This window comes from Triturus cristatus, chromosome 2_1 (assembly GCF_964204655.1).
Source record: "Triturus cristatus chromosome 2_1, aTriCri1.1, whole genome shotgun sequence".
NCBI classification, from domain to species: domain Eukaryota; kingdom Metazoa; phylum Chordata; class Amphibia; order Caudata; family Salamandridae; genus Triturus; species Triturus cristatus.
The window spans coordinates 930499781-930517629 of record NC_140581.1 but is presented as its reverse complement, the minus strand read 5'-3'; the positions used below and the strand labels follow the sequence as shown (position 1 = coordinate 930517629).

General features: G+C 44.7%; 1 protein-coding gene across 3 annotated transcripts in view; it reads left to right on the top strand.

Moving 5' to 3' along the window:
* VPS13A (vacuolar protein sorting 13 homolog A) overlaps nt 1-17849 on the top strand; it is a 2314464-nt gene that overhangs the window by 135547 nt on the left and 2161068 nt on the right. For all 3 annotated transcript variants that reach the window (XM_085633365.1, XM_085633382.1, XM_085633374.1), the window contains exon 3: nt 6898-6940. In XM_085633365.1, the coding sequence (XP_085489491.1) occupies nt 6898-6940 (43 nt within the window). The remainder of the gene's footprint in view (nt 1-6897; nt 6941-17849) is intronic.

The following is a 17849-nucleotide window of genomic DNA, read 5'->3' as shown; positions in this document are numbered from 1 at the left end:
ATAAATAAAATCCATTGTCATTTACAATGCCAACAGCTTAAACTCTGCAAATGCGAGACCTATTGCATTGCAAATGCTTGTTATAACCAGCCCTCAACAGCAAGGCAGACTGCCCTAGAGTAACATTGGTGACTTGCAAGAGGTTACATATCATTTTTGATTGACCTCAGTGTCAACCTACTTTCCTGACTGAGTCATGAGAGTGACATTATATACGGAGAGGTCAAAAGCACACCTTATTTACTAGGTAGATGGGTCATATTAAATGTCCTCTCCCACACCGCAGGTGAAAAATCCAGAGCTCCAAATTGACAATAATTGGGCGAAGCAGGTGAAATACATGGAGTTTCTTGCACAAACTTTCAAAGCTCTGTCTACATACGTGAAAAACATATTGTAATGCCTGTATCTGTTTTGATGTCTTGCCTTTGGCTCCAGAACAGACTATCAGCTATACTCCTTCACAGCAAAAGCAATGGCTTCCTGACCATCAGTCACCACATACATAAACTCCCCTTTTGAAAATATGGTGATGCCTACAGAGGAATATAGATAGTTTGCAGACATACTTGTAAGCATTCCAATTCTGGACTTCTCTGCCATCCGCTTGCTTTCAACATTCTTTAACACTATTTACTCCTGATTTTGGTGTTTAAACGTGCTTTTTAGATCAAGCATAGGCAGTGCATGGTGTTTCAGCACATCCATCGCTTTTGATTGGTTCCTTCATGTGCTTTTCAAAATTCCCTTGTATTTGTTGGTGAATAGATTACTTTTGTCTCTCCTTTTGCTGTTTGGTCACTTCCTGGAGACTAGCCCGGTTACATGAATTATCTCATGATCGGCCATATAGGTTAGTTTCGGGGCACTACTTTTTCTTTTGGCTTGGTTTGTAGTTTAGGATTGATGTATTTATTGGTGGTCCCGGGCCACGGGAGCCTACAAGAATGTGCCATTGTTAATGCGCTCCCCGTGTGGGTTTCACCAGTATATGACACGCACCCCTTCAGTACTACAATCTTCATTTAGGCACCCAGTGTGTAGGTATTATCTTTTCAAGCCAATTCTCGGCTTGTGGATAGGGCTTCATGCAATTTTAATGCTCTCTCTTTGTGGACTTCCATACGACATACTACCTATGTTCTTTTCAGGCACCTTGTAGGTCTCCTCATGAAGCTACTGTTACATGCATCGGCTGATGGCTCGCATTAGTTTGCGTACGTCACTCAGTCTGACACATCGCTCCATTCAGCAGTCTAGTCCTTCCTGCACCCAGTTGCTTCTGAGTACATGACCCACGCATGCACAGCTGACTTTAATTACTGCACTCCCTGCTCAACTTGCAGCATACAAGGACTCACGCCGTTCCTTCCTACAGTGGATTTCTTCTACTACTACACTCCTGTTTCACCCTGTACCTTGGCCGGCTGGTATTCGTCCTCTGATGAGCGAGCAATCTCCTGTTTGGTGCTTGTACCGATGATTCACTTTTGCAAGCACTTGTATGTAAACCTGCAGCAGTAGTGTCCAAACAATGCACTGCAACTCTTGTTTTTAGGTCGAGCCTAGCAGCAGCGTGCATGCACTGCTCGCTCTGCGAGGCATGCTGTATTTGGGTATGTTCTAGCGGCCCCGCCCATTCTCCGCCCATATTTGTCATTGGCTTTGTGCCATTGTCCTTCTTAAATTGTAGCTTCTGATTCGAAAATGGGCTTGTTAGTCCTGCCTTGGTACCGCTTTATCTCCATTTGTTACGGCCCATAACAACTGGACCTTTTTACTTGTCTCGTTACACGGCCTGCTGTATCTAGGGGGTGAGCACTATTTTTGTTATTGCCACTAATGGTGACGATAGCGGCTGCTTTTTGGGAATTTGTATAATGATCGGGGCACCCGCTTTAGGGATACGTGATCATTTTCAATTTTATTTATCTTTCATGTTCAGCACAGCGTCCACTTCTGGGACACTGCGCTCTGTTTTATTTATTTTTTGGGAACATTGATATTGAGGGCGGTGCCCACTTTAGGGACACGGCGCTCTGTTTGTTTATTTTTCTTTTTTAACTTTAAAACTGAGCGCGGGGCTGCTTCAAGGACACCGCGCTCGGTTTCATTATTTATTTTTTAACTTTAACACTCAGTGCGGCGCCCGCTTCAAGGTCACTGCGCTCAGTGTTAAAGTTAAAAAAAAAAAAAAAAAAAAAACGAGCAGGGAGTCCTTGAAGTGGCGCTGTGCTCAGTTTTAAAGTTAGACAAACATTTGCAATGCAATAGATCTTGCATTTATGCGAGTTTAAACTATTGGCATTGTCATTTCCAATGCCAATAGCTTAAAATCGCGTAAATGCGAGACCTATTGCATTGCATGCTTGTTATTTGTTTGGCACAGGGAGTTTAAGTGATTTGCCGTGAATCACAGGATGTTGAGCCAACGCCAACGCCGACACTCTAACCTGGTTCCCCAGTTTCTTATCAGCTCTATCCCTAATGCCACATATCTACTTTACACTAGTGGCCATCCTCGCCCCTTTATCATGGCATCCTGAATATGAACCTAGGCCTGCTGTCAATCCGGTATGGTTTGAACACTTGGCACTGGAATGGCAAACTTTATTGCATTCCCTAGATCATCCTTCTACCTTTGCTCCCAGATTGCCCGCCTCCTGTCGATTGCTTTCCCATGACATTCACCCACATTGCCCTGTGGTACCCCTGGTATCATCCCTTGTTCAACCCCGTTATTTGATTGCTCTCTGTGTCCCTGTCCCTCTTATCTGATCGCCACCCTCCTGGGCTTTCTCCAGCGGGCAATGCTGCGGATTGTATGTTAATGCCCCGCAGGATCTGCAAGCTGGCTCGAGTCACACCCTGGCAGCTGAAAGTGTCTGTGGAATGTCAGATATTCAGAGCTAGTGGCACCACCCCCACACTCTCCCACTGATTCCAGGCCCCCCTTTCTCCTAGTGCCAAGAGCAGCAGGCTACAGCTGTGACCTCGGGGTTGGACAGCCTGCTCTGCTTGCTCAAATGGGTGCTGTGGCTGCAATAGTTCACCGCAGGGAGTTGGGAAATGAGCTAATAATCCAGGTCTAATTTATAACAAGCATTGGCATAGCCAATAGGTCTCGCCTTTGGGACCCTATAAGGAGTTAGTCATGCTGTCACTTGGCTTAGAAGAACGAAAGTAGGATATAGCACAGGGAAACCCAGAGATATTCCAAGAGGTCACATCAAGTGTAAGGCTACGTTGGAACAGTAATAACGAGCACCCGGGCTCTACCACAGACTGCAGTCAATTAAAAAACATACCATGAAACCGTGCGCCGTAGTAGGGAGAGCGGCGCCCAAGTACGTTGATGGGGGAAAAAAAAAGAAACCGGGCGGCGTGTTTACATTTGCTCCAAGCGATTCTCTAAACAGACCTGTAAATCGTGTTCTTACGGTCAACACTGCAATCACATTGCATGGAAGTCAAGACATGCGCGGCATGGCACATCCCCAAAATGTTTATCATTATTAATATTTCTAGTAATATAATATTATTTTAAACACACGGTCAACATTGGCTTGCGCTGCATTGGTGCTGAAAGCTCAGATTTGCTAAAAAAAAACAAACTCTGGACTCCACCACATTCTCAAAAGTAAACACGCTGGCTGAGATAATCTTTTATTTTTTCCACCCGCACTACGTAATGCGTTTGCCCTTATCACTATCAGTTAAGTCTTGTGCATCACTGTCCGTGTTCTGCCTCACAGCAATATAAAAATACTATTTAAAATGTATTCCTCTCTCACGTGGCGGCCTTTACTGTATTTAGTAAGCTGCCTGCAGTGGTTACGCTTCTGAAATAAAACGAAATAACAGAAAGTTATTTTCCTGCCGTTCATGAATGACAGACGTGCGAGGCTGAATCCCTATAAAAAACCAGCATCGCGGCAACTACCCTTTAATTTTAATGTTAAAAGTAAAGTGCGGGTGCCGCGATTTATACCAAAAGTAAACAAATAGATGTTTTTTTCTATTTCTTTACTTTTGGTATAATCGCGGCACCTGCGCTTTACTTTTAATTTTAAAAGTAAAGCGCGGGTGCCGTGATTATACCAAAAGTAAAGAAAACAAGCGGCGCTGAAAGCGATCGCATCGCGATCGCTATTGTCAACAACTAGTGGTGGGCGCGCACCACAGAGGAGCGGAGGGGGAGGGAGCACGGCAGCGACAGCAAGGAGAACGCGCGCTGCTGCGCGTGCTGGCCACCGTTGGGAATGGGCGTTTCAAAGGCCGGACATTCTCCCACCTTTTCTCAATCACGTGCCGTTTAAAAAAAAAAACACACGCAAGCCAATGCCAGATGGGGAAAGCAAAACCACACGCACGAGCGTGTGGGTAGCTTTCTAAACCCTGTACAAGAGGCACTGCAACGCTAGGTGCGAGACCTAAAAAACAGCTGATACCCTAGTGGTTGATAAAACACGCTTGCCAGGTTGGTCCAGTGGCATGCGTAACCCAGTTTTTCGCATGCATCTCTCTGTATATTTTTGTATGAATGTTTTTTGTCCTGATTTCTTGTTATTGTAACATGTGGTGCCTAGAACCCCTTAATTTCTCTAGAGACTGATTGGTGTCTTATCCATGACTGCAAATTCCATAGAGTTTTTGGACAAAGATATGTTGAAAACCACCAGGATCCAGTGCTGACACCCGACAGGTGTCTTCTTCTGTGAAGGAAACCTCCATGAGCATTTCTCTTAAAAAGGCGTTGGATACCCATCGGCAGCACTGAGGTAGAAGCAGCGGTGTGTCATCCGAGGTGTATGATTGTTGGTGCTGTGGACTGTGTTTGTGTTAATCAGACAAGAGGATAATTCTTCCTTGAGTAAAACTCTTGGTCTGCTGGATCTCGTGTTAATGGCTTATCGGTTTTGAGATATAGTGCGGAACAGAATAAACAGTGTGTGCTAGCTCCAAGAAAAGAAATCACTGAAGAGGTGGTCAAATGCCCAAGAAAACCCAAAATACGGTTGTTGGTACTCTTGAATTAAAATTAGCCATGGTTAATTATCATTTCCAATTGTGTTTTACCCTCTGCTGCTCTAGACTGAGGCTGACCATGCACAGATCTAACTTGGTTCCATTCTAGTAAAAATAGTTGGGCCTGAACTGCTATGGCAAGTTCCCTCCATATGTGGTCACCAGCAATCCCAGACAGGTGCTGCATTTTGGGTCTCCTCAGTAGGGTTTAGCTCGAGTCCTGTGTCACATTGGTCTGACCAGAAGCGAGGCACACGCTCAGTCACACTATGATGTCTTGTATAGAAAATCCAAAAAGTGATGGGTCAAATGCTTTAATCTCAGCTACTGGTAATTTACTTTGTCCACTTACCAGTTCATCATTTGATGTTTGCTATGCCGCTGCAGACAGAGAGTAGCTGTCTGTAAATTGGATTTGGCCATGCTGTACTGGAAGCAGTGAAGCTTTAATTACCAGGTCACATGCCTTCTAGATGGGAACAGAAGTAGTCCAAGACACCTGGTTATATGCTCCAGGGTTTCTGGTTACTCTTCTGTGCGTGTTTTTGTAACAACAGTGTAGCTCTAGAGTGACCTGTTGTAAACCCCATCCTCTAGGTGCTTATGACCCCTCAGCCTGATCCAACGGTTCTGTGTAGCAGTGGGGGGTCTGTGGTACAAGTCTCTTCGCTTCTTGTAACACGTGGGCAGGCACACTCGCTTCACCATGACATCCGTTACTATTACAAGGTCACTGCATGTTCCACCCACCCTTCTAAAGTGTAGTATCTGACCCTCGCAGCTTGGTCACTCTTTTGTGGCCTGTACAAGCCCTTTCTAGATTAATTCGCAGCTCTAGCCCCTTCCCCCCCCCACCACCACCAGTGGCACGTAAAGTATCCGTCGATGTTGTAGCACCCAGGATAATGCGCTGCATGGCTAAATATTAACAAGGTCCCAAAGGCGAGAACTATTGGCTATGCCAATGCTTGTTGATTCTTTGTGCACGATTCTGATATTTCTCTCAAGCTAGGTTTCGAATCTCTGAAGAGTAGTGCACTACTCGAGTGGGTGCAGTTTCTCACATCCCTAGGAAATGTTGAGGAGGAACTGCAGTGCAAGGCTTGAACAGTGCGGAAGGGGGTGGGGTGGAGGGGGGTCTAATCGATACATTTTCCCGTAATACAAGATAGCTCTAACCTGATATCAGACAAGCAGAGGTCTTAGCTTCCATCGGAGGCTGGTGAGCCTGCTTCCAACCAGGTTCCTGGGGGAGAGAAGCCTGCAGATTGGTTCAAAGGGTCGACGCCCTTCGTCCATGAGTGGTTCCAGATGAGGTATCAGTGTCACCTGTACCTTGAAGGGGCTGACGGTGCAGAGTAAGCGAGGGAAGTGAGAGCTGAATCGTGCACTCTGTGCAGAAAACTGTAGGTGCTCGTCTTCTCGCCATGATCCCTCCCCCACCCCGTGTCTATCTCATGATTGACGTTTACACGTGTCATTGAAATGTATTAAAGCAAAGAACACTGTTTCTATACTCAACATTACACCGTTACAATTGATTACGCCGAAGGCGTTTAGGGCAAGCACTGGTAAAGCCAGTCGGTCCGGCATTGGCTCCCAGCCTCTTGGTTTTCTCAAAACAAAACAGTGCTTGTTTTGTTTTGTTTTATCACGGTCCTTGTAAAACTTCTTTGCAAGCGACATGAGTAGGAACTATTAAAGTGACCAATGTTACACAATGTCACAGTGCCAGAAGTGCTTTATTTCCGCAAGTAACATTACAAGCACACAAAATATGCTAGACATTTGTAATGAAGATTTGATTTGCTTTTTGCTATGGTTGCATGTAATGCTTAAAAGCTCATATTTATCTTTTATTTTTTCCAGAGTCAGCTGGATGTGCCATTTAAAGTAAAAGCAGGACACATAGGTAAGATTTATTTAAAAGAAAACTTTGACAAAGAGTTTTTGTGAATTTTACAAAAATAAAAATATTTAAAAGGGGGATCAAACAATTTACTATTACCTCAAGATATGTGAATATTGACCCTGTGAAAGCACGTTCTGGTATGACCCTTCCCATCAGTAGGGTTTCTTTCAAGTAGGCTCAGTGACATTGCGAGCTTTAATGTTATGAAGGGGATGTAGAGTGGCAAACGAGGGCATTTGGGGGGTGATCTAAAGTGCATCCTGTTGAGTTAAAAACAATATTGTTCTGTGGGTGCAAGGAGTTGGCGCACGATATCACTTGCTAGTTGTTATGACAAACCTAGAATAAAATCAGGAGTTTGAGTCTGCATGGGGTGGTGAGAAAGTGAATTCCGCATTTGAGTGTCTTTTAGCGTTGTCAGGCCTTTTTCAAGGCATCGGGAGTTGTATGAACAGTTAGATAAATTGATGGATGCTAATGGAAGTTGACCTTTCGAAGCACTCTCGGAGACCAGGTTAGTGTACGTTAAAAACCAACGTGGTGTTTTTGAGTTAGAGGCGCCCTGTTTCTGTCTATCATTTGTTTGTTGTAACGCTTTTCGCCCTAAGTGGGATGGGTATTCCCAGACGTGGGACCCGTGCTCACTACGCCACTGGAGTCAAGCTATCCTGGCTGATGACGGCTGATAGCCAGAAACCGGTCCTAGGATGCTTGATTCCGGTCCAGGGAAGACATGGCTTGGCAGTTCGGGCTGGACTGTTCCCATGAGGCACAGGGTCAAGACTGATTTGCATATGGCCATGTCTAAACTGGGGTGGCGTAGTGGGCAAAAGAACGATGGATTTAACCCAGATCTCTTGACTGGGGGAGAATGTCTGCATTGTCAGCATTCCGTCCATCATTTGTTTGTTGTAACGCTTTTCGCCCTAAGTGGGATGGGTATTCCCAGACGTGGGACCCGTGCTCACTACGCCACTGGAGTCAAGCTATCCTGGCTGATGACGGCTGATAGCCAGAAACCGGTCCTAGGATGCTTGATTCCGGTCCAGGGAAGACATGGCTTGGCAGTTCGGGCTGGACTGTTCCCATGAGGCACAGGGTCAAGACTGATTTGCATATGGCCATGTCTAAACTGGGGTGGCGTAGTGGGCAAAAGAACGATGGATTTAACCCAGATCTCTTGACTGGGGGAGAATGTCTGCATTGTCAGCATTCCGTCCATCATTTGTTTGTTGTAACGCTTTTTGCCCTAAGTGGGATGGGTATTCCCAGACGTGGGACCCGTGCTCACTACGCCACTGGAGTCAAGCTATCCTGGCTGATGACGGCTGATAGCCAGAAACCGGTCCTAGGATGCTTGATTCCGGTCCAGGGAAGACATGGCTTGGCAGTTCGGGCTGGACTGTTCCCATGAGGCACAGGGTCAAGACTGATTTGCATATGGCCATGTCTAAACTGGGGTGGCGTAGTGGGCAAAAGAACGATGGATTTAACCCAGATCTCTTGACTGGGGGAGAATGTCTGCATTGTCAGCATTCCGTCCATCATTTGTTTGTTGTAACGCTGTTTCTGTCTAATACAGTTCCTAACATTCTGATGGCCAGAAGTGTACATTTAATGATCACTTTAGTTTTTGGTCCTTTAAATGACCAGTTTTTAGGAATCGAGCAAACTGAAAGTTCCGAAGAATGTGTCTTTTGATTGTGTCAGCACCTAGCTTCAAAGTTTAGTATGTGGAGGAAGCCACATTGCAGCAAGAACAAAAGCAAGCTTTGGCAAATCCAGTGGGTCTGCGTCTGATGTGCTAACTCATGCAGCATTAGCACTTTCGAGCAAGACACACAAGAGGGAGCCAGAAGCGGATACAGGGAGCTATGGTTGTAAAGTAGTCACTTATATATAACAAGCATTGGTATAGCCAATAGGTCTCACCTTTGAGACCTTATTAGTGTTTAGCCATGCAACAGTTGCATAACTAAATACTTATAAGGTCCCAAAAGCGAGACCTATTGGCTATGCCAATGCTTGTTTCTGTTTATTACTGCTCTGCTTGGTTCTGATGCTCCGTCCATCACCACCCCCTTTTGTACCGCTTTGTTCGCCATAAGTTGGCAGGGTATGCTCAGACGTGAGTCCCTTGCTCACTTTGCCACTGGATTCAAGCAAGCCTGTCTGAAGACGGCTGAAATGCCAGAAACCGGTCCTAGGAAGCTTGTTTCCGGTCCAGGGAAGGCATGGCTTGGCAGTTCGGGCTGGACTGTTCCCATGAGGCACAGGGTCAGACTGATTTGCATATGGCCATGTCTGAACTGGGGTGGCAGAGTGGGCTAAAGAACGGTGATGGATCAAACCCAGATCTGTTGACTGGGTGTGAGTGTTTGATTGGTTCTGATGCTCCGTCCATCACCACCCCCTTTTGTACCGCTTTGTTCGCCATAAGTTGGCAGGGTATGCTCAGACGTGAGTCCCTTGCTCACTTTGCCACTGGATTCAAGCAAGCCTGGCTGAAGACGGCTGAAATGCCAGAAACCGGTCCTAGGAAGCTTGTTTCCGGTCCAGGGAAGGCATGGCTTGGCAGTTCGGGCTGGACTGTTCCCATGAGGCACAGGGTCAGACTGATTTGCATATGGCCATGTCTGAACTGGGGTGGCAGAGTGGGCTAAAGAACGGTGATGGATCAAACCCAGATCTGTTGACTGGGTGTGAGTGTTTGATTGGTTCTGATGCTCCGTCCATCACCACCCCCTTTTGTACCGCTTTGTTCGCCATAAGTTGGCAGGGTATGCTCAGACGTGAGTCCCTTGCTCACTTTGCCACTGGATTCAAGCAAGCCTGGCTGAAGACGGCTGAAATGCCAGAAACCGGTCCTAGGAAGCTTGTTTCCGGTCCAGGGAAGGCATGGCTTGGCAGTTCGGGCTGGACTGTTCCCATGAGGCACAGGGTCAGACTGATTTGCATATGGCCATGTCTGAACTGGGGTGGCAGAGTGGGTTAAAGAACGGTGATGGATCAAACCCAGATCTGTTGACTGGGTGTGAGTGTTTGATTGGTTCTGATGCTCCGTCCATCACCACCCCCTTTTATACCGCTTTGTTCGCCATAAGTTGGCAGGGTATGCTCAGACGTGAGTCCCTTGCTCACTTTGCCACTGGATTCAAGCAAGCCTGGCTGAAGACGGCTGAAATGCCAGAAACCGGTCCTAGGAAGCTTGTTTCCGGTCCAGGGAAGGCATGGCTTGGCAGTTCGGGCTGGACTGTTCCCATGAGGCACAGGGTCAGACTGATTTGCATATGGCCATGTCTGAACTGGGGTGGCAGAGTGGGCTAAAGAACGGTGATGGATCAAACCCAGATCTGTTGACTGGGTGTGAGTTTTTGATTGGTTCTGATGCTCCGTCCATCACCACCCCCTTTTGTACCGCTCTGTAGTAATGGCGGCACACGTGCTTTAGCTTAAACATCTTAAGCAAAAGTCGGGTGCCGAGATTGCTTCAAAAGTAAAGAATTGTCTATTTCTTTACTTTTGAAGCAATCTCCGCACCCGACTTTAGCCTAAGATGTTTAAGCTAAAGCACGGGTGCCACCATTACTACACAGAAGTAATAAACAGAAAAAAACAAGCATTGGCTCACGGAGAACATCAAAGCGGCCGTGCGGCCCCGAAAGTGAAAGCGATCGCGATCAAACATCAAAGCGGCCGTGAAAGTGAAAGTGATGGCGATCAAGCGCGGCGCGCGCGCCCGCGCACATGCTCTGTAGCTCTAGGCTGGCCATGGTAGCACTTTTTTGAGCCCTCACAAAAAGTCTCGCCAGACCAGCGCATGCGCTGGGTCAGGCGAGACCTAAAAAGGGACCAAAAGGTACAGGTTTTTCATACTTCTCAATTTAATACTCATTCGCATAATTATGTGACATTCTGATCAATGTACTTGAGAGAGGTACATTTATGCCTTTGCCACCTAATGTTAGAGGTCCTAAGAATATCCTTTCTAGGATGCAGAAACCCCTCACCCACCAAGGTGGCATGCTTCCTCATCTGGTCTTGTTCCATGTTGGGTGGGGTCCAAAAGGAGCTCTTTATAGAGAACGTGTTTTGATCCAGGAAGCCCAGGTGTTGATGTAACCCAGAGTTTTTATTCATAGATTGGCTGTTTAAAAAAAAAAAAAAAATACCTGGGGAGAGGATATTCAATTGTAATGTATTCCTTCTCCACGATAAGGGTCAAATGAAGGATAGGATTTCAAAGGAAGACATTATCCACTAAGTCCCAACATGTTTTTAAGTTGACCTATTTGCCTCACCTCACCACACCTACGAATTTGTGGCATTTTTCAGAATCTGTCATGGATCCCAATCTATGATTTAGCCCTCTAAATGGCTCAATACCTAACTACTCTGGCCCACGCTCAGACTTGTGTTTACAAAATCCACATACTTATGGTGAAGGGTCGCACTAAACCTCTTTTAACTTTGTGGTTGCTTTGGACCTGAAAAAGTTTATGGAGTAATAAATACAGTTATTACTGTCCCATCAATATATTACTTTTTTGGGAATATCGTGCATATCGCCATCACCAGTATCTCTGTGGTCACTAGTGGGTACAGCACTCACATGCTCGAGATAAAATACAGTGCCCACTTATCAATCATACACGTGGATTAGAGATATTTTTTAAATTAGAGCCCATTACTTAGGACACTTGTAAGAAATTGTGTTTTGGATTGAAGATGGGGGCAACCCTTCTGAGGCAAGAACCACAATCCTCGTTGGGGTGAAACACCAAAGTCACTAAATTAACCTGTGCTTAACCCTCTGGGAGTTTGGCACCTAAGCAGTCAGGCTTAACTTTGAGGCACTTTGTTAAGTATTTATGCTGCACACAAACAGTAATAACCTGAAAACACAATACAAGAGATACCCCACACCAATTTTAACAATAGAGTAACATGTAATAAATAAAATGAGACCAAAACTAATTAAATCCAATCAGTAGAACCGGAGATATGCAATTTAAAATGTTTAAGTAAAAATAGTTCCAAGAAGCAGAGGGAGCTAACTGTGGCTATCTGTTTCCTTTAGCCTAGGACAAAGTCATAAATTCAGGCCAGCGCAGTGGAATGTGGGCTAGATACAGGGTCCAGGAAAGTTCTGCTGAAAAGGTTACCTTCTCAACGTTCGGCGCGCAGAGTTTAAAACTTCAGGATTTCACAGGAGGAGCTCAACTGATGCCAGCCAAGGGTCCAGAACCTGGAGAGGCACCTCTTGGGAATCAGGAACTCACTTCAGCAGAGGCCAGCAGGGCTCAGGCAGGGCCAGTTGCAGCAGGTCAGCAGGGCATTTGCAAGGAGGCTTTGGAGCTTGTTGTGCCCCTGTTACGCAGAACAGGAGGTCAGACAATTGACCTTTGGAGTCACTCAGGTTAGCCTGGGATGAAGGGAGCAGGACCACTCTTCCTTCTCAGAGAGTAGGGCAGTCCTGTGGAGACCAAGGCAGGCCTCAAGTAGCAGGGCTCTCCTCGGAAGAACAAGGCAGCCCTCGGGTAGCAGGACAGTTTTCTGGGGAACAAGACAACCCCCCTTCTGTAATGTCCACAGGTCCAGGAGTGCACTGATGAGTGGCTCAGGAGGTCCAATATTTAGACCTGGTGCCGACTTTTTTGAAGTGGGAGAAACTTGTAGTCCACTCCCCACATCTGTTTTTGGAAAGTTCCTTCCTTCTCCTTTCTTCCTCTGCCAATGCTCCAAGTGGTCTAGGATGACAATAGACTGGTGTCAAGTTCCTTTGCGAGTGTGCTGGAGGCAGCCCTTAGAAATGTAAGTGGGGCAGGGAACAAATCTGCCCCTCCAATCCTGGCAGGATGCCCATCTTCTAGCTAGACTCGGGGCCCTATTGTCCACTGTCTGGGCCCAATACTCATTCCTTATAGGGGGAGAAATTAACAGGCCCGGTCAGCTGGGAACTTCTAGAAGGCTTCAGAAAGTTTAGGGCAGAAAATGGCAATTTTTCTAAAAGTGGCATTCTCTAAATTGTGATCTAAAATCCTACTTTACCATTAAAGAGGATTTTAAATTACAAATAATTTGAGTCCAAACATGACATTTCTACCTGCTCCAATCAAAAGTTAGCACTTATTATGTGTAATACGGTAACCTATTGTTATCCTATGAGAGTAGGCCTTATAGTAGTGGAAAAAAAATGTAAAAGCTTTTCACTACCAGGACACGTAAAACTTTAAAACACATGTCCTACTTTTTAAATGCAATACACCATCCCATGTGGTCTATTAAGGACCTACTTTAGGGGTGGATTATATGTTTCAAAAACGAATATCTTGGCCTGGTAAAAAGTTTATTTTGCCTGGTCGAATTGGCAGATTTAACACTGCCCTGCAGGCTGTAATGGCAGGCGTAAGACATGTTTTAAAAGGCTACTTTTAGTGAGTGGCACAAGGAGTGCCGATGCCGACTAGTAGCATTTAATATGCAGTCCCTGGGTACCCGTGGTACAATATATGAGGAACTTAGAAGTCATTTAATTGTACCAATTAGGTGAAAGTACCATGTTTTAGAGGGAGATCACAAACACCTTACCACTGCTAACCAGTGCTATAGAGGCATAAACGCCTACCAGTATGGGTTAAGGAAGCATGAGGGATGAAGGTGAAAGGGTTTGGTGGTGACCTTGCAGAGAGGGCCATGTCCAACAAAATGAAACTTGCAAACACTGCATATAGTAACATATTCTTAAAATGATGTGAGTATCGCTATATGAGCATGGTTGGTCGGCTTACTCGCATAACCAATCAATCAATCAATCAGGGTTTTGTGAAGCTCACAACTCACCCGTGAGGGTCTCGGGGCGCTAGGGGTGGGTGTGAGCAGCTCCGTTGGGGTCATTCGAAGAGCCAGGTCTTGAGGTCCTGCCTGAATTGGTTCAGTGTCGGGCTCCGTCAGAGGTGAAGGGGGAGTTTGTTCCAGGTCTTGGCTGCCAGGTTGCATAACCAGTATACACAGCATGTGTCATAACGAGTGTACACTGCACGCACATGTTCAGAACAAAAAACATATGCAGTGCTGAACATATCAGTCATATATGTGATTTAGACATATTTGTCAAATGAGGATCCATTGCTCAAAATACTCAACTCTCAAATGCTCTCAAATAGATAACAATTAAAAGGGCGAGGATAACAGTATCTGCGCATGGAGGGTCAGCTTACTCTATCTAGAACTTTCAGGGCTCCATGGAGATTAAGGACCTGATATCCTCTTTATGGCACCGTATTTGGAATAGGTATTATATTAAAATACAATTTGTTAGAGAAGAAACGTGGAATACCTATGTAGGAAGAGTCTTATGAATAGTAAGTGAGTTACACTACAGGTAAACGTCGGGTTTCTGGCCTAATGCTTGAGTCCTCTCAGTGTTCCTAGCCTCGTTCTTCTTAAAGTCTTTAGTCCGATTTGTTTTATGCCCAATGCAGACCGAATCCTGATACCATATTTCACGAGTTAGAATAATTTCTCCTTTCCATTGCTTACCCCATCTCTCTTGCGTCTTATGGTTGGTCACTGCAGATTTAGTTCTAATAATTGAGTATACCCCGGAAACTAAAGGTCTGTGTTACTGTTGATTTTGTAGGCTAATGGACAAATCAGGTTTGTTCTTCTTTCCCAATTTGGTAATAAACCCTTTTAATTTCAGAACAATATTGAATATTTAGGCCAGCATTTTGTTGGAGTGAGGCATAGGAAAGTGGGTTTTCAAATTTACCTAATTCTCGGATTAACTTATTATTTTTACTGCTCAGTTGTTTCAATAAATTGGTGTCTCTACTAGTCTGATCCTCTTATTTCGCCGGAGTGATGTAGTTAAGGGAATATCATTTTATTATTGTTTTTCCCATCTAGTTAAAGTAGGGCTCTAATTGTGTCTTAAAATATCAATTTTGAGTGTGGTACATTCTAAGAGACCATGAAGAGCAAAGAGATAGGAGATGCTAGGAATACCAGGGTCTTTTATCTTACTGATTTAGGGATAAATGTTTTGTTACAAGTTGGCAACATTAACTTCTCCCATTGATTTGCTAAGTTTAGGTTTTTTTAATACTGTTCCTGGTTTGTTCTCCTTCAACAAGAAAGCCTATTATTAAGAAATGACTTTTGTTGTAACACATTGAATAGATATAGGTGGACATACTCAAAAGATAATTTATCATACGGGTAAATAAGCTTTGTCTTGATGGTTTCTACTGGTCCCAAAAATTCAAAAATGTGGATGCTCAAAATCAACTAGAGAGGAAATGTTGATTAGCATGTGCTCACTGTGTATTGATTATTTAATGTTGCCAATAAACAATATTCCAACATATGTACTATATCCTGGTTGGCATCTAGGTCCCATACCTTTTTGTTGCTTAGAGAAGCAGGGAATGTTCAGGGTTCTAGCCTCCAATTTGTCTTTATTCTGTGAGTTTTCTGAGACTTCAGTATATTGATCTGCTGTGGCCAATAGCACTAGAATGACAGAATGCGCTTTCTATGTGGTCATCTGCATTGACTGCTAGCTCCAAAAACTTGGGAGCCATTGATATGTCTTTTATCTTCGAAATATGTGTATAGGAATCAAGCAATGGTTCAGCTGCCAACAATAATAGCAGCAGGGATAAGATGAAAACTTCACTGATCTCTTTGCCCAGGGAAAAAGAGTTGAATAACATTCCATAGATTATGGCTGATGGTTTATAATCTAAGCCCATGCCCATATATGAAAAGTCATCATCAAACATGAACTTTCACAAAAATGCCCCAAGTTGGCCCAAAGCACCTTTTTGAAGGTCTTCTTAGCGTCCAGCACCATTGTAAATGCCTTTTGTCTGTTGAGTAAGTTATGACTTTGGTGTAACCCTACAAAGGGTGCTTCTCTCACCCCTGGCGACACAGATGAACTTGGTTCAATGCACTAGGATGAATGTGAAAAACATAATAAGGTAGCCCCGCAGTATCCTATTCAGTGTGTAATGGACATTAAGTATTGCTTTCGGGTTACAATACCATAAAGAGATCAGGGGCCCTGTGGTGGTAATAACAAGCATTTGCAATGCAATAGGTCTCGCATTTGTGAAAGTTTAAGCTATTGTCATTTACAATGGTGATAGCTCAAACTCTTGTAAATGCGATACCTATTTCACTTCAAAGAAGCGTCCGCCATTGTCCGGGGCTGCTTGAAAGTGAAAGCACGCATTGGGCGCTGAATGTAAGGAAAGCACGTCCTGCCTGCAGTAGGAGAAACTCATTAAAGAAAATAGTGCTTACAGACTAAATAAGACCTACTGTGTCGCAACAGAAGTAAAAGGGCCATTCTCCATGGGCGGTTACAAATGCAGACAAGGTGGTACCAGGGATGGACTAACAACCCTAATAATTTAGAAGCCAATGTTTACAAAGGTCAGTGACGCAATCAAAAATAAAATATGGGCGTAGAGTGGGCGTGGCTTAAAAGCCATACTCCAATACTGCTTGCCTCGCAGCAGCGCATGCTTTCCAGGCTCCTCCTAATAAACCTATTTTATTATTCACAATCTCACACACACACACTGTACTAAGAAGAATGAACTCTTTTTTAATTTTTTTTTTATATTTCTTTATTGTGGTTTCAAGGTACAATCCATATGCTTAGACAGTTATATCCCATAGACAACCATTAACAGTGAGCACTACAGTTCCATTCAACAGCAATTTTTCCCGATCTAGGTTGCCATATAAAGGTGATTACCGAACCGACAATTAGTATGGTCTTTTCCCTTGCTAATAAGACAAACTTGTAACTAAACCCCCTCGCAACCCCTCCACCCTACTGGGCCCACCCACCTAGAGGTCCATCTAGCAGAAGCTCAATCAGGGGTATCCTCTTGTCTCCCCTCTTGTCTGGGGGGACTCATTTCCCATGTGACTATCATCATCCGACAATGCCTGCGTGAAATTGGGGGAGCTTTTCTCTATCTCTTGGACCATTAACCCCCACGCCTGCAATACTTCCGGGAGTTTGACATCTCTTCTAGTATTACGCATGTGCCCCTCCTCCGCCAGTGCACATTCCCTCAAGTTCGTTTTCCAGTTCGCTATCAGTGGCCCTTGTTGTGTCAGCCAGTGGATCGCTATTCGCCGCCTAGCTGTCACAAGCCCCAAAACTAGGAACTTACTGCTGGTTTTGCGTTTAGGGTCTCGGGGAATTAAACCAAGGAGACAAGTACGCACCTCTAGGGCAATCTTCCACCCCGTTATTCTGTTCAGGTCCTCTAGGACAGCCGTCCAGTATACCTGAATCGTCGGACATATCCAAACCATATGTGGGAAATAAGAATGAACTCTTTTAGTTAACATTATTAATTACTGCAGGAACAATCTGCTTCTCAGTACATCTAAAACAACTACACAGAATATTATAAAAACAGCTAGCAGAATCATTATTAATAATGAGGACAAAATGAACATTTCTAATATTCCTAAAATGTTATCTAAAACCTAACAACCTAACATGTACTTATATGCACTATACCAAGAGAGCATGGAAACCAGATCAACTTGCAGTCTGGAGTTTTAGGAAGTAGAGACCCACTGCACACCTTGTTGACAGCAAAGGCTGTCTTTATCAGTGGAGGCGTGAAGACAGTGTTCCCTGCGAAGGGCAAACACGCGCTGGGGAGGCAGTCAGTCGGTTTCCGTCTGAGATTTGGCTTTATCAGCTTCGGGTGTGATGCAGCATCTTGGAAGTGTGCCGGCAGCAGTTGAGACTGTCTCTGGTTGAATCTCTGGGGATAATCTGGGTGAAGGACCTCTCCAGACAAGTGGCCATCCTTTTATACTAGATCTTATTAGAAATTGGAAATTCTTAAATACTTTAGGAATG